Below are 26,269 nucleotides of genomic sequence, written 5' to 3' on the forward strand. Positions count from 1 at the left end.
GAGAAATTAATTAGGGGGAAAAATAGCTGGAGAATCAGTGTGTCCCCTCAGTCTGAAAAGGCTACTGAAAGGGGAGACAAGATCATCAGACTGGAGCATCCATCTCTTGCTCCAGTTTTCTTTTTTTTTTTAAGATTTATTTATTTATGCATACAAGAGCTGGGGTACAGACCAGAGGTGCGGGATGGTGAGAGGATTCACCAGAGACAGAGTGGGGAACAGAACAGGCACACTGACTGAAATACACTGCTGAGGAGAGCAGCGGGCGAGCCAGGAGAGGTCTGCCATGCCATGTGGGTAGCTCCCTGGCTGGCTGGGGATCGAACTCATGCTGCAAAGGCTGCAGATTGCTTCATAGTGCGGTGCTTAACCCCTTGCACCACCAGGGAGGCCCTCTTGCTCCAGCTTGCTGCAAGAAAGATGAAAAAAAAAAAAAAATCCTGTTCTCAAATCATCATTTGAAACAGCACTTGAGGAGGCACTCTGTAATTCTTCAACACATGGGATTTGATTAATCCTGGTAGATAGATTCAACCCTAGTATGTACTGTCTTAACATCTGGGAAATGGCCACCTGATCCCCATTTAGCATCGTGGTGAGCACCAGGCTTCAGGTTATCCTGAAGTCATTAAAGCATGATCTGGAAATAAAGTTCTATCAGGCAGGACTCCTTTGTTACAGAGGTGGGAGGAGATAAGGGTAAGGTAAATGTATTCTTCTCTGGGTGGCGGAGGATAAAAAGAGACTGAAACCATTCTCATCATATTCTTCCAAAAGTGATTTGGGAGAGAAAATGGACCAGGAAATCTCCACATTTGTAGGGATACCAAACCTATAAAGATAAACAGCTCTGTCATGGGCAGAGAAGTGATAGATAAGGAGCAAGTACATTTACCAAGTATTCTTCCAGATTTACAGGAAGATTATCTATAAACTCCCGGTTACAAACCAGAAACCAGCCCCAAGATTAGTGGAAACTGATACTGGAATATATGCAGCTATCTGGTTGCTGTGGAAAGAGAAGAGGGAAGACCTATAAGACACACCACATCGTTAGGTAAAATCTTAGATATTAATCAATGATGCATTTTTCAATGTCATTATGTCTTCCTAGGAGAAATAATAGATGTGATTATGGTCAGTCACCTCAAGAATGACCAATATGTTGAGGGGTTCAAATGTTCAAGAAAACAAGAAGGCTCTCACACAACTTGCTAAAATGCCTCCTCAGAATAGAAAATGACATTTTCTCAAAGGATTTAAAGAACTATGTGTATGCATAATGAAACAAGGTTTTGTTTAGTAGAAAAAAACTACTAGAAAGCCAGAGTGATGGGACTTTTTAAGAGGACACTACAGGAGAGATAGAAGAGTTGCATCTGAAAACAGATGAAAACTTTTATATTCATCACTTCCTACAGGCAGTATAAAATAAACTTCAATTTCTGGATTGCATTAGACTTTTATTCATTTACTAAAAATTAAATACCAAACAGGTGATGGTATTCTTCCAGGGCCTGGGGACAGAGGGGTGAGCAGACAGTAGGCAAATAGAGAGTGAGATAGCTACCCAAAAGGATTAGTGTGAAAAGAATGAGAGGACTGGGATTTATATGACCCCCAATACTCCACCTCCCCAAAAACTAGTCCATGGAGGTGAGGGTTCCCCAGAATGTAGTCTTGTGCAAAGAAAGGTAATAAAATTATGGGGTAGGAAAGGCTAAGAGAGGAAGCCATTCTGAGAAGACAAGCATTATGGGGAGACTTGCAGTACCCGAGAAGGACGAGCCACACAATCATCTGAGTTAAGAACTTTCCAGACTGGAAACATAATGTGAATACCCTGTGATAGGGAGAAGCTGAAGCTGGATCTCTTTTAGGGACAACAAAAAAGTGTGGTGGAAGTCTCAGGAATGAAGTGAGTGGAGGCAAGAAAAAGGAGGTGAGGTAGACCATCACGCTGTAACTTATCAGCCACAATGAGGAGTGGATTACTTGTAATATAAAGGAATTGGAACATTTTAAGCAAGAAATTAGTATTACTTGATTTGTATATGTAAAGGTTATTGGTCCCTATGTACAGAATGGATGTGGGAGCCACAGTAGAAACAGGGAGACTTTTAGAGTTTGCTGTATGTAGTAGGCCAGGTATGAGGTGATGTAGAGGTAGAAGCAGGAAGAAGAGGATGCATATGTGTTGGAGGCAGTGAGGAAATTGGTGATGTATTGGGTGTGAGGGAAGCGCAGGAAACATAAAAGTCCCTCATGAGGTAGATGGCATGGTGCCCACCAAGATGCCACCCTCCAGGGCTGGAGCATGCCTGTCCCCACAGTTGCTAGAAGCGTCGGCAACCAAGGGAACGCAACCAGTTCCCTCTGGAAGACTGAACTTCAGCTGAAGAGAGCCTTCTCTCTCAAGATTATGCCCCTGGGGTCAGGCATATCAAGTGATTCATGAGAGAGGGTTTTAAGGCCCAATGCCTGGAACAACTCTGAAGAGCTTTCCTAGCCATAGCACCCCAAAGGACTGATCAAGGAGTCTTTGCAACAGCATCACAGTTCAGCTTCTCCCTCTGTCCAACCTACTCCCTTCACTCCCTCATAGGTGGTATTTCCAAAAGAACTTTCTAATAAACTTCCTACTTGCAGATTTCTTACTCAGAATCTGCTCTGCAAAACTACTAGGTGATGACTTCTTTAACCAATTGACAAAAGCCTGGAGAAGAAGGGCAGTTTGGAATAAAAACCAAGAACTATATTTTGGTCATGCTAAACTTGAGATATCTAAATTTATATAGATGTAGATAGAGTAATACGTACACTATTGAGGGGAGGCTAGAATATTCTGGACAAAAATCAAAATCCTGTAAACAGAGGTCAAAGAAGACAACCACATATTCCATCAAAGAAGACCAGACTAAATTCCCCATGAGTCTACCAAGGCCATTTTTTTGAGACTGCTCCTAAATCAGCTTTATTTGCTCAAAGAGAAGATATAGTTTAAAACCCCTTAGGCTAAAATTCAGATACCTTTGCCTCAAAACCATGACATCAGTGTCACTATGCATGATGTAGTTTTCACCATACCTATTCTACCCTCCAGTCACCTCCTTGGTCAGCATGCCAACCATATTTTCCTTTGACATCCTCCAAAATTTTGATCTTTCTTACCTCAGGACATTTGCACATGCTGTTTTGTCAGTCTGGGTGATCTTTCCACCACTTCTTGCATGATCAGCTGCTTCTTACCCTCAATCCTCCCCATTTTGGTCATCACTACAGAAAGTCATTCTCTCTATCTTAGTCCCTGGTTTCCTTCTTGGCACATCTCACGATCTACAGTTACTTCATGTATGTGTTGTTGACCTGGACTGACTTTTTCTTATTTCATCTGTCCAATTACGATTCCATGTGAGAAGAACTCATCTTTGTATTCATCTGCTCACAAAACATTGGTTGCCTCATGAACTCATCTTTTAAATACTGTCTTCTTTGCAAGGACGAGAGGAAATACAGTCCATATAGGTTTTAAACAACTTCTTTGGTCAGTTTTCCAAAGTGTGAATATTCAAGGTATCTTCCAGTGCTTCCAGCAGTTCCATGATGAAGAACTTGTTAATATCCAAAATTTTAGGAGGCATCTGAAGCTCAGGGGTGTTACCTCCCTGCCCATGCAATTCTTGATGGAGGTGAGATTTGAGTCCAGATTGTAAGACTCCAAAACCTGTATATTTTCCATGATACCATAAATGCCTGTGTTCTTTCAGCAGGAATGTGTAAGTACCTACTTGCAACAGAGGTCACTAGGAAGCAAAAGATACAGGTCCTGCCTTTGAGAAACTTGTAATTTGAATGGGCAGACAAGACAAACACACGCAAAAAAATGTAATAGTTTGAAGGAGAATATGATAAAGGGACATACCCTCAGGTTCCTTTCAGCTTGAAAATTCTTTGACTCTCTGAATAGCCCAGGCAATAACCACGATGGGAGAAATCATCCTGCCATTGATCGCATGTGATGGCATGCTTTCTTTCTTCATCTACCTCTGGCTGCCAGGGAACACGAACACAAGCCTATTTGGAAAAGCTGTCTCTACACTTCCCAATTACAGTGTATGGTGAATTCAAGGTCAAGTTCAAAGTTAAAGTCAGAAGTCTTTGTTTTTTCCCTCTACTGTATCAAGACACTTACCAATTAACTTGAAAAGAGTCAACAAGTTAACAACTCCAGAGGAAAAAATGAAAAGATTCCTCATCTCATCCCAAAGATTCTGAGATGGTTTTGCTCTCAAAACACCAGGTTCCTTCACTGACCTCCAGAGATCTTGCCTGTCACACTGAGCTGCATGTCATTTCATGGGAGAAAAAAAGTTTTACCATGAAAAATGCAATGTTATATCACAGTGTGACACTATTTAAATATCAAGAGTCAAAGCTTCTATTTAAGAAACGGAAGGCAATAAATTGAGTTGCTAATTATTCCAGCTGTGAGTATTTTTGGTATGACTGCAAATCTTGAAGAGGGCAAAATAGAGGATTTTCCTGTTGTTCTCGGCATATGCAAATATAGTGACACTCCCCTATGATCCAAAAGATTCAGGGATCGGAAATCTTGAAAGCCTATGTTTCTGCTGATTCAAAAATGGTTTGAGTCTAAGATTAGGGAATCATGATATGTAATTGGTTTTTAATTCTACTAATTGGATTATTGGCTTCCTTTGCAAACTTAGGAACTAGTAATTTTTTTCAAAGCCACTGAAAAAGTTTTCTTTGAAAAGCAACAGTTCAGGCCTCCCTTGGAGGCACAGCGGTTGAGCGCTGGGCTGTGAAGCTGCCCACAGCCTCTGTAGTGCTGGTTCGATCCCCAGCCGCTGGTGAGGATCCCACATGGCGTGACAGACCTCTCCTGCCATGCCCGCTGCTCCCCTTAGCAGTGTACTTCATCAGTCTGCCTGTTCTGTTCCCCGCTCTGGCTCTGGTGAATCCTCTCACCCTCCTCCACTTCTGACTGTACGCAGTGCTTGTATAAAAATAAATAAATAAATCTAGGAAGGAAGGAAGGAAAGCAACAGTTCACTTCTCAACCTGAGCATGAACTCCCAACTAGTAACATCCTTAATATCCCTTCCTTTCTAAATGAAATTATTTTTTGAAGTGTGGGGGCGTCTGCAATGCTACAGTTCTTTCAGCCAGTATCATAAATTGCTGGGCACTGAATGAGACACTGGACAAAGAGACTTAGTAAAAGTAAGACACGCACAACTCCTGCCTTTGAGCGATGAGTGGCTTCAGTGACAGACTCTGCTCTCTGGGCATCAAACTCCCCATTAAGCATGTCATGTGAACAAGCTCACCTGATTCCCCTAAAAAGCCCCTGATGCAGGTGCCCACATTCACTTACTTTACTGGGAGGCCAAGTGACTCATCCAATGTCACAGGGAGGTTAAGTACAGAAGCCAGGATCTAAGTACTGGCTGTGCAAGTCCAGAATCTGCAAGCTTAAAAATGACCTCCTTGGTATTATCCTATTTGCTTCAAACATAATTAAAGTGATAATAGCACAGGAACATTTATATATAGGGGAAAAGTTTAGAGTCTGTCTCTCAAGAGTAGTCCAGGAGACTTTTCCCCCCTGTATTTTAAACTTATATGCTTGATTTTCTTCAAATGGGTACGTTTTACATTTCCAACCAGGACAGTAAACTCAGAACATTTGAACATTATTAGTTTCCCTATTCAGGTTGAGCCAGGGCAGCAGTGTATCGAATACCCTCTTTCTCCTTCTCGCCCATGCTTTTTCCTTCTCATTCTACTTCTCTCCATGCTTCCCTTTTTAATCCCCCCCAACTCCCATGGAGTTTCTCCTCCACCACCAGCACATATTGGAGAGTAGAATAATGATGCCAGAAAGCGTGGTGGTTATTTAACCTCTCTCTAGCTAAATGTTTTATTATAACTCCTGAAAACCTAATTACAGTAACTTTACATGCTACAGTACCCTTTATGGGCTGCCTCTTTATTAAACTTACTCCTTTAGAGACAATAAACCTGATGCTTCAAAGGGCACGGCCAGGACCAGTAAAATGTGATGGAATCTGGCATTTTCTAGAACACACCTCATCTCCCTCACTGATCAGCACGCCCTGTTCTGGGAGCGTTTCTGCCTCTATCCTTTCTCTGGCTTTTTATCAAATTTCAGCAACTGCATATATGAAATTAAAAATCTTTTAGGGATTAATGGGCTGCAAATACCTGCACATTTATTTGCTGAGGAGGTCAATTTTCTCAGTAGAACAACAGTCAACACCAGGTCTCCCTGATATCAGAACAGTATAGCATTTAGACCATGCTAGATTTCAAGAACATTCTCTGTGGACGACTTCATGAGCAAAGGAGCATTCATAGGCTCAGTCGTCTCTGCTTGCCCTGGTGCACTGTGATGAGATAGTGAGATAAGGTATGGGGAGTGGGTCCAGGGGAGGTGGGAACAAATAAAACTTGACCTTTGGACTGAAGGTGGTGCAGTTACATGTCTGGTACATTTCTGCTTTGAAGTCCTGCTGGGATGTCCCCCTGAGAATAAAGCCAAATCCATATAAAATGGAGACAATCTCTTGGGATCCCACCAGTGTCAAGCTGAAAAATGGTACTTGGTGTTAAGGGATTTTATGTATTTTTTCCTTGCCTTGGTAGAGTTTGAGGTTAATGATCAAATTTACTTGTGATTGACTTAGGAAAAAAAAGAGAGAAATCTTGTTGAGGCCTCAAGTAGTTTAACCAGCCACGACTTCTCAAAGCTTCCACTCTAGATTAGTCAGGCTCCTTCTGCACCATAAGAATAAAAAAAAAGTTCACAGTATGTTGAATTGATGGAGTCCTTCTTGCATGGTTTCTTGCATGAGTTTCTTATTTGTTAGAGTTCCTTTTCAAGTCTTCCATGGTTGTTTAATCAGAGAAAATGCATGCCCTTAATTTTCTAAGCCAATTTGAAGCAAAAGCCTGGTTTGCCAAGATTCTTGCCTCAAATCCATATCTTTGCTGTCATGAAAAGTGCATTGGAGACGATTCTTTCTCCTCTCCCTCCCGCCATGGTTTTCACTCCAGGTTTCCCCAACTCTCTCAAAGTGGAGCATTCATGAAACCTTTTCTGAGCCAAAATGGCATAAAACAAAGATACAATGACCATTAATTTATATGGAAAAAATCTGAGCTTTCTGGGACCCCAAAAATAACCTGTGACACATAAAACCTGAAATCACACTCACATGAGTAAAAGCAGGAATGATGTGAGAAGCACCCATCCTGGGTAAAGCTGTGCCCAGGTAGGAGCTAGGCAGGGTCACTCTTAGTGCTGCAGCCTCTGGAACAGCTGCTACAAAACCAACATTGAACAATGGTTTCACTTTTTGTCCTTTTGTCATGAAAGCAAAAAATCTTCTTTGGACTTCTTTCGGTTAAGAAAAACAGGTACTAATGTAGGTCTTTTGTAAAAGCAAAGTGGTATAGCACAAACTTTTGAAAAGTAGGGGATACTTGTAAGTGATTTTGTTTCACATATGGAAAAGTGATGACATGTATCTAAAAGACATGTAGCTTCAGGGGAGTGATGACCAGGGTCTTCTGAGAACTCACTGGTACCTAAGGCACAAATAAGAGGACTGAGAGAACCTCACCCCTCAATTCAGCAGCCACCTCTGAGCCCCTCACCATGCCAGGGAGGTTGCTGAGTGTTGGGACTGAAGAACCCATATGACTAGGGGGGAAATCAGTGTGTAGCTCTTTTATTTTTTTTGTCAGACATCAAGGACCGGCTTTCTCTAGCTCTTTGAGTGTTAGCAAACTCCAAGGACAGCACTTTGGGGGCCCCTCATTTGCCTTTCCTTTTTGAGACACAAGTGGCCAATTCTGAGAGCAATTGAGTTGTGCTTGAAAAATGTCAAGTGCATTTGGAAACTACACATTTTTGCTGACGCCTGGAGTCCGAGCTGAGCTACTTCCATGACCGACCGCTGGGAAGAAGTTCAGTTGGGGCACCACAAATGATTCATTGGAGCATACTGAGTAGACCCCTGAGGGGGAAAAGCTGTCTTAATAGCCAGTTCAGGGAAAAATCCCCAAGAAGTCCCCTAAGACTTTGTGGCCCTCCCAGTGACTGTCTGGCCAGACCATTACCTTGTGGGTCAGCTTCAATTTTTTCTTTTCCCTACAGCATGTGATTGCCATTGTTGTGTGAACCAGAGCTTGTGTCTTTTCAACTTCTACTTATGAAATTTTTCAAATATACAGGAGAGTTGGAAGAATACTCATACACCATAGGAGTAACCATCAAGTTTCAACAGTTGCTGCCATTTTGCCCCATTCGCCTTATCCATTCATGGTGAGCTGGAGTTAGAAAAATTTTAGCTGAATCATTTAGATGCAAGTTGCAGACTTCCTGACACTTTGCCGAAGCATTCAAAACTTGCATTTTAAAATATGTAAGTACTGGGCCTAGAGTGAAGTCTCAGCACTATCACCAGTACAGCTGAGTTTGATTCCTGGCCAGGGGGTTAACCCACATATGGCGCAGCAGACCTCTCCTGTCCCGCCTAGTGCTCCCCTAGCAGTATGTTTCAGTAAATCTGCCTGTTCTGCCCCCACTCTGTCTCTGGTGAATCCTCTCACCCCCTTCCCCATAATTCTGACCTACACCCCAGCTCTTCTACACACACAAAAAAAAAATTGATGAAAAAATTTAAAACTACTAGCAATCTAGTATATTCTCTGTAAATCAAACACTGAAAAATACAAAAAACAGTTAGGAGAGCATTTTATAAACTTAAACATACATAAGAATCACCTAGGGAGCTCCATGCCCAATACACCCCCCAGGCCCCAGAACTAAGTCTGGAAGGAGCCTGGAGATCTATGCTCTTCTAGATCTGAAAGCAAGCATTAATGGAACACAATCTGAAGGCCACGTCTTTAGAATCCTTCTTTTTTAATTTGTTCAATCTTGTGAAGGTCTATGACACTGGGGGGTAACTATTGTGAGGGAAAAAAGTCTACATACTTTTTGTCCTCTGGACTCGTGATGGTTAGCACCAGAAACCAGAAAGAAGACGTGATAACTAAATGAATTTCTTTTTAGCTGTGATCTTCAGAGACACCATGATACCAAAGTGCAACCTGAAAGAGATAAATATCCTGCAAGAAAAATCACAGTGTTTTTTCTGTACAGGATCTGGCCCAGTGTGTATAAATATAGACACTTTCCTATATGTACATATGCAAACTTGTAAATCTGTTTGGAAAGCAGGAATCAACATGGCAGAAGGAATCCTAGTTATAAAATCCAACATGCTCACGGGATTGTCCTTTCAGCATTCCCTATTTTGGCCTTGGGAAGGTTGTAGGTCACTTGCTTAACAAGATTTGTGGAGTACCCAGTGTGTGTTCATTCTAGAAAGTTAGGACAGAGCATTAAATCAAACAGAATAGCTGATTATTTTAAATGTCATAGAAATTCATTTGTAATGATAGGGATAGAAAATAAATAATACACAAATGAAGAAAAATAAGCCATTATAATGGAATGGAGAATGACAGGGCAAGGAATGAGGGGACCAGGGAAGATGTTGTGAGAAAGTGACACTGGAACAGAAAGTTAAATGACGTGAAGAAACGAGTGCAAAAGCTTGGAAGCAGGAATGTGCTGGATATGACATGCTAATGAATAGCAAAAGAAAAATGTAAATAATGAGGTGAAGGAGGAAACTGTGGTAGAAGATACAGTTGGAGAGGTGGCCTGAGAGATCACACAGGCATTGGAGGGTATGGGTAGGACTTCTGATTTTATCCTATGTGTTATTAGTAGCCTTTCTTTCTTCAGACAGGGGTGGGGGGGGCAGGGGAAAAGGTGCTGATATGTTAACAAAATCTAACTCCCCTTTTAAAAAGAGGTATAGAAAAAATACTGAAGTGTGTGTGTGTGTGTGTGTGTGTGTGTGTGGTCAAAATATATCCAAGTATACAAATAGATTCTTAAGTATACAAAGTGATGGGGCAAGATCAGAATAGGTTTTCCAGGGAGGAAATTGGAACGTGAGCCTGAGTTGGCTAGGGTAGGGTGGGAAGCCAGGAAAAGCCACTCCAGAGGCATTGCCCATCATTCACAAACACAGGTGGCATAAACAGGCAGGTTAGGGAAAGATGCATCTTTTGGTGTGACTGAAGCATAGAGTTCATGGAACTGGGAGCACAACTTAGAGAGGATGATAATAAAGTCCCGTCAGCGCACATATGCTGGTGCGTCTTTGGCCCTGGGACAGCCATCTCAAAACTGTGTGCCTGATTTCAGAGGGTCTGTCAATTTACACAAAGTAAATGAAGTCATTAGCTCAGTAGTGGTTGTAAAGATTCAGGTCCTATGTTAAAGTTTGATTTTCCTCTTTTAGGCACTGCAAAATCAAGAGGGATTTATATGCCAGGTCGTGATAGCATTTGTAGTTTGGGATGAAATATGGCAGGAAAAAGGGAGGCTGGGTAGGGGAGATTTTTAGAAATAAAAGTGATGCGATTCCTTACCCTGCTATATGGGAGGAGGTGAGGGGAGAGAGGAGGTGGCCAGGATGCAGTTTTTTTAGGCAACTGGAGTAACAGGATTTCAGGTGGTGTTTGGAGAGGGGCAGGGAAAATGGGTGCAAGTTGTTCAAAGTAACCCTGGCTGTGAACAAGGTGATGGCCAGTGCACCTCTGGAATGCGGGTCTAGACCTCAGGGAAGAAGCTGGGCTAGAAATGGAGCTCTGAAGACACACGCAGTGGCTCAGTGTAGTGGTGGGAAGGCACAGTGGAGGTTCTCTGTGACCCAAGCAGACAGGTAAAGGAGGGCCCTGGAGCCCTTGGTGGCTTTTTCAGGCTTTTATTGAGCTTTTACCAGGTATGAGGCTGGCAAGCCCCCAGCCAGACTTCACTTTTCTGGGCTCTCTGGCGTTCTTGTTCTTCTCTCGTTCTACTCTGCTCTCTTGTTCTGCTACTCTTTATCTGCTGGTTCTTCTTTCTGCTGGCATCTCCATGATGCTGCCCTTATAGCCCTGTCTCTGCCCAGGTGTGCCCACCTATGCATGCCCACACCCCACTCCAGGTGTCCGCCATCAGGCATGCATCTAGAACCCCAGGGATCCATCATTAATGCTAATGGCAGGAGGGCAGAAAGCCTGTTAATGACCTACCCTACACTCAACCATGGGGCTAGACCTTTGTGGGAGAACCAGTGTCTGTGTGATTTTTAAATACTCAGGGACAGCTCCCAATGTCCACATACTCCTATGTTTTAGTTTGCTTTCTATTTTCACTACCCACTCTTGGAAAGTTGTTCAAGAAATAAGTTTGAAGTTGTCCTAAACCAAGTTCCAGAGTTTTCCTATTACCCAGATTATGGTGTGCATATGTTCCCACTTAATTATAAGGGAGTAGACTATTACTGATTTGGAAACTCTTTAGGTGTTTGACATTTATCAAGCTTTAATTTAAAACTCATGTTTCAGGCTCCTTATGTTGCTCTGAAACATTAATTTAAAAAAGCAACTCATAATGCATTGAGCATTTAATATGAGACACACCCTGGTTTAAGTGCTTTTCCTACATGATCTTGTGTAATCCTTAAAACAACCAATGTTTTGGCATGAGGTGCCTCTGCTCTTTTTAGCCCCATGTTACAGTGAAGGAGCTGGAGGCTCTTGAGAACAGTGTTTAGGTAATTTAGATGAGCTCACCTGCCTAGGTAGGGCACTGCCAGGACTCCAATCCAGGTGCGTCTTGCTCTACAACACTGCCTTTGCACATGATACCTACTGTCTCCCCTTTCCAAAGACGCTAATCTGGAACTTTCCAAGAGAGCTATTGGGCAAGGAATACAAAGTCTTATTTATGGCACCAAACCTCTTGGCTTCATCAGATCATTACACATACTTATGGTACAAATAAACTTTAAATATCAGTTGTTTATTTTAATGTTAGCTATGCTAAATAATTCACTAATCAGATACTCATTTCCTGACATGATTGTCAGTCACATCAGACTCGTTTGATCTTTGTCAAGGATTAAAAGACTCTCAAGGTTTTTTCTGAAAACAGCCACAGACAAATATGTATAATGACAGTGCTTCTTGCCTCAGAACCCTGCTGGGAGAGCATGTACACCCCCTCGTGCAGGGGCAATGTGGGATTGTGGATCCATTAAACTGGTAATAATAGTATCCACCTCTAGAGGCGATGGGAGACTTAATTGCAAGTAAACATTTAGCATTGTAGCTGACACATAGTTTGTGGCCCAAAAATAGAGTTGAGCTTACAGAAGACTTAAAGTGAAAAGAAATGCCTGTATAACATTTCATCTTAGAATGGAAGCTGAGTATTATCACAGCAAGAAGGGAATGATTTTCATTCATTCATTCATTCATTCATTCATTCATTCATGTCTTCCCTGGGTGCTGAAGTTTGAGTTGGGTACTGGGAACATAAACATGAACAGGGTCCAAAATAACACATAGTCTCTGGCCCTTAGCTGCTTGGGCTGTGGAGCTTAACCCATGATGTAAAGCCCACCATATATTTTCTGGAAATCCAGTCATCATTTTAAACAAAAAGAAAATTTGTACAGAAAATCATATTGGAAGTCTTAAAAATTAGTACACATGAGAGAAAATCTACTGTCAAGGAATTGATTGTTCTTGAAGTGTCCAGAGGGAGAGTCTGACCTCAAGGCAGGGTCATAGCCATGTTGGTAGTGGACCTGCTTACCCTGTTTTAGCACTGCTCAACCAAGGATACCTTGTTTAATTGGCAGGGAAAGGTGCCTCCAAAGAACCACAATCACATGACTTAGAAGTTCAGGGTGACACTTGAGAGCACAGACTTCAGCTCAATCCTTGGGCTGTTCTGTGCTCCTCCAAGTTTGCTATCTCATATCACAAACAGAGATGCGACAATACTTAGAGTGTGAGAAGTTGTGGTGATATATTTCAAATGCTTTTAAATAGTAGGTATCTAACATACAATGATGCTTAGCATCATGGTTGTCATCATCATCTTTGAGGGATGCACAGTTACTCGGTTTCCATGTTTGCCTTGAGGACTTTGCAGGCTTGTGCAAGAGAAAAATCTAGTTGTTTATGTGAAAGCAAAAAAATGGACACTTTAGGGAATGAATTCGTGTCACCCTCCCACATGCCCTGGGTCCACAATAGGATAGGTCAGGTAACCAGGACGATAGTGGGGTGAGCACAATCGCAGTCAGTGCAAAAGAAGCAGCAGCTGCATTTCATCAGCCCCCAGGCTGACCTGACTCTCCCTGTTCCTTGCAGGCACTTTCTCTTTAAGACCTCCTCAGGCAGCACGCCCCTGTTCAGCAGCTCATCCCCTGGATACCCTCTGACCTCAGGAACCGTTTACACGCCTCCGCCCCGCCTGCTGCCCCGGAATACCTTCTCCAGGAAGGCCTTCAAGCTGAAGAAACCCTCCAAATACTGCAGCTGGAAATGCGCCGCCCTGTCCGCCATCGCCGCCGCACTCCTCTTGGCGATTCTGCTGGCCTATTTCATCGGTAAGTTGCCGCCGACCCGGCGGGGAGAAGGCGGGGAGAGGCCACGGTTGGGTGAACGTTGTCTGTACAATTGGCTTGTTGGCTCCTGAAAGATGTAAAAATGAGTGATGGATGGGAGTGATTTTTCCCTCCTGAAATCCATTTAAACCTGATGAGTTTCTCCTTCATGATTCTAAATGACATTTATCAGAGGGGAAATTAAGCATCCTTACAGTATTCTTTCTTGGAGAGAAACTGAAAATTGTCGTTCCTGCAAACCCATCCCTCATTCCCAAAGTAGCCTTCTAGTCCCCTCCATCATTGAATTTTAACTCTCCGTTCTGAAACCCATGCCATACGGGGCGACTTTAAACACCGAATCGAGAAAACCATAGTGAGCAGCAGGTCTGGGAACTTCCTGATGCAAAGGAAAGCCAGAGGAGACAGCGTGTTTGCAGAGCTGGAAGCAGGAGGAGGAGGGAGAGGCTGGAGCTGCAGCCAGGTCTTTGTGCAGAATCCCATTGTGCAGACGCCCAGATCTTGCCCAGGTCCCTGCCTTTGCCCTGTCCTCTTGGCTTCAACTCACTCCTCACCTCGTGCTTCTGAATCTGAATTGCGCTCACCTCCCACGCCAGCCATGCTGCAGGGAACTCAGGGTATGAGTTAGGGTAGCAGATTGATGAAGTCGCGTAGGCACCTTTCTTCCAATGCCAAGCTTGTTGGTTCACATCTAAACTCTGGGAAGCTGCAGGCGCCAAGAGGTGCCACTTGCGTCTGAGCCTCCTGGGCTGGACACCAAGCCTGTTCGCAGCTTCTGGCCCCAACAAAGAGCCCCATTTTGGCTGTTCTGTTGGGGCAGTTGCCATTGGCAGGGCTCTTGGCAACGGTGGAGGCCAGGTGACGTTCGTTAAAGTTTATTTGAAACACTTGATGGCGCTGGCGGGGTTTCAGGGCAGCCATGATGGGGCCTCCCCAGTTTGTGCTATATTGTAAAGCAAACCTATAAAATACCAGCAGAAAGAGGCCAACTCCAAAACAGTTCTCAGCACTTAGACTGAAACTCCTCCTATTTACAAGAAAGGAAAGGCAGTGCTGGCCTTTGCAGCTTCACCCTGTGTGGTGGGGATTCCTCGCTTCCTTCATCCTCGGGTGGGCCGGAGGAGGGCCTGGTCCAGAACTTCCCAAACATGCCTGTTGGTAAAGGAGGGTGACTGTGCACCCCACAGAGATCTGGGGCCTGCCCAAGGCAAACCACCTTAAGCCATAAACCAGAATGAGGGTTCCACTCTCCCATATCATGGCTGTGCTCATTTTAACATGGAAAAATCAGGCTTTACCTTCCTGACCAATCGCATCTTAGGCATGGCCTCCCAAAGTGAGAACATTGACACTAGGCGCAAAGGGGCCACACTTATCTGAGGCTTTGCAAAACCACTGAACCCCAGCTCTACGGGGGGACTGAAGTCCAGCACTCACACACCCTAATTTCAAGACACATCTGCTTCTCACTTACCTCGTGATGAAGGATGGAGGAACAGGTGACCTGAGGGAGGGGGGAGACCTCTGTGCCACCCTCAATCCCTGGAGTTGAACCTCACGTTGTGAAAGGTGGTTTTGTGTGCCTGCCCAGGTAGCTGTGCTGAGGGCTCAGGGCAAGCACGTGGAATGTGCCCTTGGGATTTTTGCCTGATTTGGCTTTGTGTCAGAAACTTCCAAAAGGGTACTTCTCAGCTCAATGTTCTTCCGGGCTGGGGGCTGATGTTCCCTGGGGAAGCCCAGATACAGAAACTGAGGTGATACTGGTCTCAGCTGGTACCATCCCCACTTGCAGGGGAGAGATAGATGGCTCCTGCCTGATTTATTGAGCTTGATAGTTAAAATATAATAGCTTTCTGCAGGGCGATCATCTAAATGGGAAATCATAGACTGAGAGTTCCATGTTTTAATCGGGTGTGCAGCTTGTAAGTGATGGATCAGGAAGCATTTACCCTCGGTCTGGAGGCTACTAGAAGTTGGACCTGAGCATTAGATGGTTTATTAGTTTATAATCCATCACTTCCGATTATGGATGCTTTAGGTAAGATTAGGCTTTGACCCTGGGGTGGTGAAGAATACTCAAAATGAGCGATGTAATAGGCCAATTTACCAGGCTCTGATGATGGGGAGGACAGAGCTGTAGGGTTACTCTGGGCTGCTCTTCAGAGGGGGTGCGGTCTGTGAGCAAAATGAGGGGTCGAGATTTTGAGTGCTGAGCGCAACCCCAGTGCTCCGTTCCCCTTAGGCTTGGCCAAGTTATTTTCCTCCTGTGTCTTGGATTCCCAAGTACAACATGGGGGCCATGGTGGTTATTTACATGCAGAAACTCCAAAGTATGGTGAGGATTAATTAATGTATATACATCACTTTGAAGATGAAATGCAGTATTTCATTAATTACGGAGCTGCAGGGCCATAAAGAGTGTGTTGCAGACACAGAATAGCGCTGTTGGGAGCAAGCAGTGATTCTGCTACCTAGAAAACACGCCATCAGAAAGGACACAAGGGCAACATCAAAACCAAAGCTCTCCTGTTAAGGAGATGCTGGCACTTTTTAAGAGCTGAGGCCATTCTGGTCCCTACATGTCTCCCATTCCACCAGAACATGACAGATCCTAAAATGGAAGCATCCGCCCAGGACATATATGGACAGGCCCTGGGTTCAGCCTGCCAGGAACTGTGACAAATAGGTCGAATTATCTTCCTTGTGTGTTCAGACCCATCGAGACAAGACTTTCCAGGAATGAGCAATTTAGATGAGTTCAGCCCATGACAGGTTCTGTAGATCTGGCCTGTAGATGGGTGTGGACGGTGGGTGCTAGGGGGTGCTTGTTTAGGAGAACATGAACTTGGGCATGCACGCAGGAGCCCCTCTCAGGAAATTGTCTTTCTTTCTTGGGAAGCCCAAGTACTTCCATTGCCTGCCCTGCTCCCCGAGACAGGCAGCTGGAGCCCTAAGTTTCTGAATCATGGACCTGGCCTAGAGTTTCTTACCTGCTTTATGTCAAATATATGGCACTTCTATCCCCTGGATGTATATAACAATAACTGGTTAGAACCTTCTGCTTCTTCAGAACTGTAAGCTTTTCTACTTAAACACTTTTATATGATTGTTAAATTTGAACCATCCCCACTGCCCCAACGTACACTCTGGCCGAACACAAAGGGGCATAGTCCACTCAGTTGACAGGAGCTGATGCCGAGGTCTGAGCATCTAAGTCACAGACTTGAAGACTTAGGTCCTCAGTCCCTGAGGCCTAGTCGAGCATCTTTCCCGTTCTCTCCTAAAGAGAACAGTTAGCCCCAGATCTCCCAACACCAGGTCAAACTGACCAAGTGACCCCCTCTGGAGCATCAACTCACTTGTGTCAATTTCTGTGCTTATTAGTAAGAGAAGGACGATGCATCCTCTCCTTCCAGAATCATCTTCTAGCTCCATGGTGAGAAAGCATAACTCCTGGGTCTCATCACCCGTCCTCATATCTGTGCTTTCCCAAACTTCTGTAAAGATCCAGGTAGTAAAAAAAGTTTGCTTTCCTGGGCCCTGCTGTCTCTACCACAGCTCAGCTCTAGAACAGAAGCAGCGGGCACGGCATGTAAGCACAGGGGCACAGCCACATTTCCAGAGATTTCCCCGGTGGACCCGAAAATCGGGATTGTGTGCATTTATGCTATGCCATGAGAGAATCTTTCGGTCATTTTCGACCATGTAAAGCTCACGTGCTGTTAAAAGCGTACAAACAAGAAAACAGGTGTTGGAATGGATTTGGTCTACTGGGCACAATTTGCCAGCCCTGCTTGATGATTCCGCCGTTCTCCGAAGAGTACCTTTTCAGAAAGTCTCCTCCTTTAAAAAAAAGGAAATTCCTTTCAAACTGACTAAGTATCCAGCCATATGTCCACCGTAAATGGAGCGGGTGATTGACATTTTCTGAATAGTCATCTCTTGGGGCCTGTGGGGCATTGGGTCCAGGACCCCATGGATCCACACATGCTCACATCCCCTGTGGGACCTAGGCACATCCTCCTATTTATTTTAAATCACCCCTGGGTTACTTACAATACCTATTGCAATGCTATAGCAAATGCTATTTGATAGCTTTACTATTTAGGGAATAATGACAAGGGGGAAGTCTGTACCTATTCATCTAGCTACATAGAGTGTATTTTCCACTAGCAGCTGGTTGCATCTGTGGATGGAGAACCTCAGGTGTGGAGGGAGAGGGTATTTCAGTCCCACCCCATAATGAATAATGACATCTGAATTTCTGGCCTGAATCAAATAGTAGGGCAAGCAACCCCCCTTGCTCTTTAGTTGCAAAACTTTCTCTGGGATAAAAAGTTGGCATCCTAAAAGATGGCTTGAAAGGGTTCTCCAACTCTGGGCTGGAGTGGCCTTGCCTGGCAGTTGTGCACATGCCCTTGTCCTCCAACACCAGTCACTCCATGTTCTCCTGCAGAGTCCCCGTGTGTTTGAAAAGATTCCTCAGTCCCTTCTTCGATGAGGTCTCCAATGGGTTGTAACCTTGCCAGGCCATGGCCTGACATGACTTTTGTCCCAGGTAATGGAGCCTAGATCTAGTTTCCTTAAAAGGCCCCAAAGTTCACGCAGGGCTCCCCCACATCACGATGAAAGATGCTTGTAAGGATTTGGCTTTATTCCCAAGAATCCTAGAAATTTTAGGACGAGAGTCAACGTAAAAGTTTAGCCTGCAACAGAACTCAATCCGCGCATGGCCCCTTCATTAAAAACACTACATAACGTGTGCTGAGCTTTTGTCAAAAACTCTTTGAGTGGTTGAGAAAAGAAGGGGGGCAGGGAGACGGATAAGAGCATTTGTGTCATCCTCAATTAGTTTTGAGCTCTTCAGATCTCTGACAAACTAAAATACATATATATATTAGAAAGTCACCTTGTCTTTTTTCACGACAGTAATTCCTGCCAAATATGAAATAGTATGTTTTAAGTAAGCTGTTCAATGCTCTGTCTTCTCTGCCACTCTTACTTTGATCTGGGAAGAACGCAGGCCATCAACATGTCAGGATGTTAAAAGTGTGGTAATTTGGGGTGCTTTCAGTTTCCTTTGAAAACAATGAGAGATTATTTTCTATGGAAACTAAAAGCCTACAATGCGTTTAAAGTTGCTACACTTGAAAATTGATATGTTGAGACTCATACTGATGAATCCTGCCTTCTCAGCTGCTATTTTGTGTATTCCCATCTCAACGAACAGAGCAGCTTGGGGGAAAACATAAAAGAAATGACAGAAAACGATGATACCAGTTCACTTACCTGGCATCTTGTTGGGGACACAGCTTAGGAAAGTTGGGAACCTCTTCATTCAAACGCCTCGCTGCTCTTTGACTCTGGGAGAGAAGTGAAGCCTCACCTCCTGTGTGAATTCCAAATGCTGTACTTACCTCTGTTATCTAAAGGGCAAAATGCTAATGACTGAATACAAACAATACAGTGAATAACATTTCCACGCAGGTCACACCTCCTTGTTAGCCACTTGGGAAGAGGGACCCAGTTACAGGGTGTGAGCTGCAGACTTTTTATCTAGTGCATATGCTAATGTGCTCTTAGCCAGATAATAAAGTCCTGTCGGTGCTCACACACTGGTGCAACTTTGGCAGTGGGACCAGGAGCTCATAACCCAGTGCCTGGTTTCAGAGTGTCGGTAGATTTACACAAAGTAAATGAAGTCATTAGCTCTGTGGCCCTTGCCTGGCAGACGTGTGGCAAACATATACCACTGCTGTGACATTCAGAAGGAATGAGTTCTGGGCCTCCCCGGTGGCACAGCGGTTGAGCGCTGGGTTGCGAAGCTGACTGCAGCCTCTGAAGTGCTGGTTCAATCCCCGGCTGCTCCCCGGCCACCGGAGGAGGGTCCCACATGTCCTGCAGACCTCTCCTGCCGCCCGCTGCTCCCCTCAGCAGTGTACTTCCGTCCTTCTGCCTGCTCTGCTCCCCGCTCTGGCTCTGGTGAATTCTCTCACCCTCCTGCGCTTCTGACTGTACCCAGTGCTTCTATAAATAAATAAATAAATCTTTAAAAAAAAAAAAAAAAAAAGGAATGAGTTCTCCAAAGTGAGATGCATTGCTCCCCACCTGTCACCTGTCAGAAATCAAGGTGCTGGGGCTCTCACACCCATGTGGGCCAACTCGGGGGTTTCCTGAGAATGAGGATGCAGCTTTTGGTCCTGATGTTTAGAGTGTCTTGTTGCAAAACCAGGGAGAGGTGAGTAGGTACCACAATACCATGTGCATCTGGGACCACAGCAGGGAGAAGAGGGGACCATGGTGTCTGTTGGTCGGGGTTTCATGCCTCTGTGAAGTACGTGTAATCTGAAAGAGTGTAAAGAAGCCGCCACCAATCTGCCCCTGCATCTCCATTCAGGCCTCTATCCTGGACCTTCTCTGCAAGCAGGCTCTTGGCAGCAGCAGTCCAGAGCAGTCGTGGTTTCCTGGGATGTTATCATCACCCTCTCCACACTCACACTATTCGTTTGACCATCACTTAGCATGTGTACCAACCCCACAAATCCTCCAGCATCCACAGGAAGCTGTTAAATCCCCTATTTCTTAAGTCTTTTGTTTGTTTCTTTTTTGTACTTGTTGCTTGATTTAAGATTCTGGGCACAATTGAATGTATTATTGTAAATAAGTATTTCATTCTGTTTTAACAGTAACACAGTTACAAAGTTTCTTGCCTTGGTAATTAGAAAAGAATTAGTTTGAAGTGATGGGAAGCACATATGTGAACTTTGATTTCGGGGAGGTCTGGGTCAAATTTGGGTATGTATCGCTAAAGGCTATGTGAATGTCTGTTTGCTTTTTGATCTCCTTGCGTGTCAGTTTCCACATCCAAAAATTGGATTCATTCCTACCCTGTAAAGATGTTTCCACCTTCATTGGAATATACAGGCTTCCAACTTTTCTTCTAATCCAGTGTCATCACGTATGAGAAGTGTCTTTATTGCATGTGTCACCAAGGGGAGGAAAGATAATTAAACTGTGACATGGTCTCTTAGCATTTACAGTTTTTATGTTGCAGTTTGGAAAGAGGTGGACAGTCACCTGGATTGAGTGCAACCATGTGAGTGGGTCCACAGCCACACTAACAGAGCTGTGTGCTAGCTGGCTGGCTTCAACTGTAAGAAAGCACCAATTAGAAAGTGCATTCTGATTTCAGAGGTGTAGAAACGTGGAAAAAAAAAATCCAGGTACTGGAACCAGGGCTGTACAGTGAGTGCTACCCAGCCCACAGTAAATGTTCTGCTATTGGGAGCCATTGTGATGGTTGTATTGGCTACCAGGCCAGGTCTGGGGAAGATTAAGCCAGTTGCTTGCATCATGGAATCCCCAGAACAGGGCCTGGCAACTGGTAGGCAAACCCACAAATATTTTTTGAATGAGTGGATGCCAATTGGGGATGGAGTTGAGTTGGTCCACTGGTGGAAGGCATTTTCAAGTACCCAGAATCCCTGATCCCGAGTTCCAGTTGCTCCCTCTTAGAAAGGAAAGCCGTCTCTGGTTCCCTGATGCTGTAATTGCCTCTGTTCCCAAATTGCATTTCTAAGTTCGAAAGCATTTAGGCAAAGGAACAGTTAGGAGGGCTGTGTAAGTACCACATTGAAGCCTTCTATAGGAATCTGTGATTCCCTGAAATGGAGAGAGCTAGCCGAGTGAGACTGGGAAGTGTTTGTGTCTGGCATGCAGCCACCATTTGGCACTCACATTACGAAAGTGTAGCAGAATTTAGTTGGAGTTCAAGGTGAAGAAGCAAATAATGGCATAAATCTGAAAGTCTGCTGGCTGCTTCTCTGTAAATGAGGATGTGCTAAGAAATGAAAGCGATTGCTACAAGGCACCAAGTAGAGAAAAGCACTATTATATGGTGAATTAGGTTTGTGTACATGAGCCATACAGAATCTTCTGTGCTTGGAAATGCCCTGCTTAGCTATATGGTCTCATTCTGCAGAAAACTGACCCAAAAGGAAAATTTTATGACATTTGTATTTCTCTCAAGGTCACCTTAAACCAGATTTTGTATGCCCTTCACCAAAAAATTCCTTCATAGAAAACTCGTATTTGGGTTGTTAAGAACAGATACCAGATATTTTGCCTGAGCCTTTTTCTCATCAAATAAGCTGTTTATTAAATTGATGTCTCGTAAGGAGATCTCTGCATTAGGAGGACAGAAGGTTCATCAGCTATAGTAACAGACTGAGAGTTACCATAAAAAAAAGGTAATGCATTGCTCACTCACTGTTTTTATTTTTATATTATCAATTCCAGTCTTAATAAATATGCAAATATAAGAATGTTTCAGAAAACATAACAGTCGTAAGCCACATGTTAATAAGAAAAGAGCTCTTTGCTAAAGAAAATACTGCCTTCTCTCAGAAAGAGAAAAAAATCTACAACCCGTACTATTTATCATCTTTCAGGGATTTTTTTCCTCCTCAAGACCAAAGCTGTTGGATGAGAAGGAAGTATCAGTGCTGCCTCCAATCTTTGCATTTCTTTCATCAGGACTTTCTCTGTCGTTGTTAGGAAAGGCCTTTCCCTGGGGTTGGGCTTTCTGTGGAGTTAGGTCACTGGTGGGAAGATTTGTGCCAACTTGTTCGGCCCTCCCTGGGGACTGGGATCTTTTTTTTTTTTTTTTTTTTTTTTTTTTAAATATTAAATTTTATTTTTATATTCCCCCATACAATTGCAAACGCCCCATTCTGACCCCAATCCTTCCCCTCCCGCCCCCACCCCCCAAAAAGTGTCTCTGGTTCATAGTTTTTTGTTGATTTTGATTTTCACTTTCTTATATTCATTTTCCTGGTCCCTTATTTAAGTTTTCTAGATTCCTGCTATGAGTGAGACCATCCGGTATTTTTCTTTTTCTTTTTGGCTTATTTCGCTGAGCATGATCCCTTCCAGTGCCATCCATGTTGCTGCAAATTGCATGTGTTTATCTTTTTTGAATGCTGAGTAATATTCCATGGTATATATGTACCACATCTTCTTGATCCAGTCATCTATTTTTGGGCATTTGGGTTGTTTCCAAAGCTTAGCTATTGTAAACAGTGCTGCTATAAACATAGGAGTGCAGGTGCTCTTTGGAATTGATGTTTCTGTGTCCTTTGGGTAAATACCTAGGAGTGGAATTGCTGGATCATATGGAAGCTCTATGTTTAGTAGGTCCAGAAATCTCCACACAGCTCTCCATAGTGGTTGGACCAGTTTGCACTCCCACCAACAGTGCACAAGAGTTCCTTTTTCTCCACATCCTCGCCAACATTTGTTGTTGCTAGTTTTTTTAATATGTGCCATTCTCACTGGTGTGAGATGGTATCTCATGGTAGTTTTGATTTGCATTTCCCTGATTACAAGTGATGTCGAACATTTTTTCATATGTCTGTTGGCCATTTGCATTTCCTCTTCAGAGAAGTTTCTTTTTAGCTCTTCTGCCCATTTTTTGACTGGATTATTTTCTTTGTTGTTGCTGAGTCTCATCAGCTCTTTGCAGATTTTTGTGATCAGTCCTTTATCATTAGTGTTGGGTGCAAAAATGTTCTCCCAGTTGGTGGGGTTTCTCTTTGTTTTTGTTATTGTCTCTTTTGCTGTGCAGAAGCTCTTTAATTTGATGTGGGACTGGGATCTTTATGCAAGAAAGGCAGATCACCTTAGCTTTGCCTCCATGACGCAATGTTACAGTGTGCTCACTTTTATGACACCACAGGTGTTTTCAGGGTCACATTCATGAAGTATAGATTAGACTCACTGATTTTCCATAAGGAAAGGAAGTGGCATGTCAAAAGCATTCTGTCCTTTGGGCCATGATAAATAAGAAGACATCCTTCAAGGCAGTTCGGTGTGCCTTTGAACTGGATACATTTTCCAGGTGTGAAGCTGGACTGTCAGACTTACATATTTTTGTGAATGAATGACAAATCAATACAATTTTGAAGAGAAAAATAGATACCTTTTCAAAAGTGATGCTGACACTGTCCCAAATTTTACAAAGTCTTCTGGAATGTTAGCTAAACTAGAGTACATATATTTATACATTCTTTTCATGAGATTTGTGAATCTTGAGAAAATTGTCCATTAAAGCCTGTTTCCCATGGGGAAAAACTATATGTATTCTCTTACATTAATTTAAATATATTGATTTTATATTGATTTTATATTTTTCCATTGGGAAAGAAATATTATTTAGTCAAGTGTTTCATCCTTTACATGGTATGTTGCAATCTACTGACCAGCCTCAGAATCTAGGACGTTTCCACTTGAAATTTTTCCAGATCAAGAGTCTAGTACCTCACTCTATAAAATAGCACAGTTCACAGAAAAGCTTAGAGAGCCTGGATAAGTTACATTTTGCATAGAAGACCTGCACTATGATGTTAATCCAGCATTCACAGCAGTGACAGAAGGCATCAGAGTTTCATTTTTCCCAGATACTTAGTGGAGCAGAAGTTTTGATTAACTCATTGGTGTAAACCAGTGGTCAGTCATCATTTTTGCCCTGTAAAAACATGGTGTGGTCTAAGCATGATAAAAATTGAAGAGATTTGTGTCTGTTTTTATCCAGTCTGTTTTTGTCAAATGAAGGTACTATTTATTGCCTCCTGAATTCACTTTGAAAAGCATAAAGCTTCTAGAAAAAGAAATATGATCTGCCATTCTCTGACTTCTTTGGACCACAACAGTGCAGGTTAAGAATCGAGGAGAGAATAAATACTCAAAAGAGTGGGATCAAATGAAGATAAGAAGGAAAAAAAAGTGTAATTAGACATATTAGCTATCAACACAAACTATGAAATGCTATCCATCAAGCAGGATAAAACACAGAATGATTAGTAGACACAAGTATGGAGATAAAAATTATACCAGCACACCAAATTATTCACAATCTTCTGAACAGTATCTTGAGCCAGTAAGTCCAATGCCAGGAATATCATGAGAAGCAATCCTCGAGAACTTCTTGGAGGTGGCGTTTTACCAGCTCATCTTTCATCATTGCATATTTGGCTCCCTCATGAACTGCTTAGCTATATAACAGCTCATCATTTATCCAAATAAGCCAGAAAGCTACCATGATAAAGGAAATTGAATTTATACATGTGGCAGGCTCTTGCCTGATAGATAAGAGTGATGTGTCTAATGTTGAATATCAATCCATACTTCAAGCACAGGATGGGTAAGGGGAGGGGATCTAAAAATACTTCCTCCTACAAATCATTTCTCTCTCAGACTCGGTTATCTGTTGTGTCCCACTGATATCCATGTAATTCCACTACAATCTTTGCTACTAAAGATGAGGTCAGAGAGGGGGAAAGAATAAATGGGGTCCCTGGCCAGCATTGAGTACTGGGAGTTAGAAATCACTTTGCATTCATTCGTTCAACTCATTCTCTCATCCATTCATTGAGCAAATATGTGATTTTTACATGCCAGGCAATTTCTTAGGCTCTGAGATTCACCAGTGAGCAAAAGATACAAAAAGTCCAGTTGTGATAGAATTGTAGTCTAAGAGAAGGAAGAGAGATGAGAGGCAAGAAACATAAACATTAGGCAGGTAACGCTACGAAGAACAAAATACATCAAGGTAAAGGGGCTCATAAGCATGGATAGTTGTAATTTTATTTTTATTTATTTTTTAATTTTTTTAAGATTTATTTATACAAGAACCCGGGAGATGTGCGGGAGGGTGAGAGGATTCACCAGAGACAGAGTGGGGAACAGAACAGGCAGACTGACGAAATACACTGCTGAGGAGAGCAGCGGGCAGGGCAGGAAAGATCTGCTGCGCCATGTGGGGTTCTCGCCAGCTGGCTGGGATCGAACCCCCACTGCAGAGGCTGCGGACAGCTTCACAGTGTGGCGCTCAACCACCTCCGCCACCAGGGAGGCCAGACAGTTGTAATTTTAAATAGGAAGGTCAGTATTGGCCCCTTTGAGAAGTTAATCTCTGATCAACAATAGAAAGGAGTTAGCCCTACAGATTCGAGAGACAGAATGTACCAGCAACTACAAAACTCAATGCACAGGTCCAAGATGGACATGTGATTGGAGAATAATCACACTAGGGTGGAGTTGGCTAGGGATGATTAAAAGTCAAAAGAGAAATCAGTGCACATATGAGGGGTAAAAATGTAACCCCAAAATAGTTATAGAAGAAAAATTAGCCCCCCAAAATCACTTTTGTCCTCAGATGTGTTGCCTTTGGAATGACCCTCAAAGATAGCCAGGCATATTTGCCTTTTTAATGAAGTGAGTGTGTTCTTGAAAGCACTTTTCAATCTCAATCCAAATTGGCATGCGGGAGGAGAATTCTTTCAAATTCTTTCTATGACTTTTTCAGTACCTTTGTGGTGTAAATAACAGTCCAGGAGAGATATTTGAGATTACCCTACAGTTTCAGCTTCCAATCATTTTCAGTAAATTTGTGCACTTCCAGGGTTTAGGAGAGTCTCCAGATTCCTGATCAGGCAGGTCTGGATCCAGAACAGGACCTAGTTCTGCCCAGGGTGATCACAACGTAGAACTTTCCAAACTGGTAACGGTGAGGGCAGGGTCAGAAGCACCTCCAAATATATGCACCTCTTCATCAGCTGTTTGCTAGGTAAAATTGTTCTGACTTAAAGGAAACCAACTTGTGGTCCTGT

General features: G+C 43.3%; 1 protein-coding gene across 6 annotated transcripts in view; it reads left to right on the forward strand.

Moving 5' to 3' along the window:
• TENM2 (teneurin transmembrane protein 2) overlaps window positions 1–26,269 on the forward strand; it is a 3,493,894-nt gene that overhangs the window by 3,241,713 nt on the left and 225,912 nt on the right. For all 6 annotated transcript variants that reach the window (XM_054691588.1, XM_054691585.1, XM_054691584.1 and 3 more), the window contains one exon: window positions 13,345–13,583. In XM_054691588.1, the coding sequence (XP_054547563.1) occupies window positions 13,345–13,583 (239 nt within the window). The remainder of the gene's footprint in view (window positions 1–13,344; window positions 13,584–26,269) is intronic.

Source organism: Talpa occidentalis, unplaced genomic scaffold (assembly GCF_014898055.3).
Source record: "Talpa occidentalis isolate TD23 unplaced genomic scaffold, MPIMG_talOcc4v2.1 talOcc4.9, whole genome shotgun sequence".
In the NCBI taxonomy this organism is placed as follows: domain Eukaryota; kingdom Metazoa; phylum Chordata; class Mammalia; order Eulipotyphla; family Talpidae; genus Talpa; species Talpa occidentalis.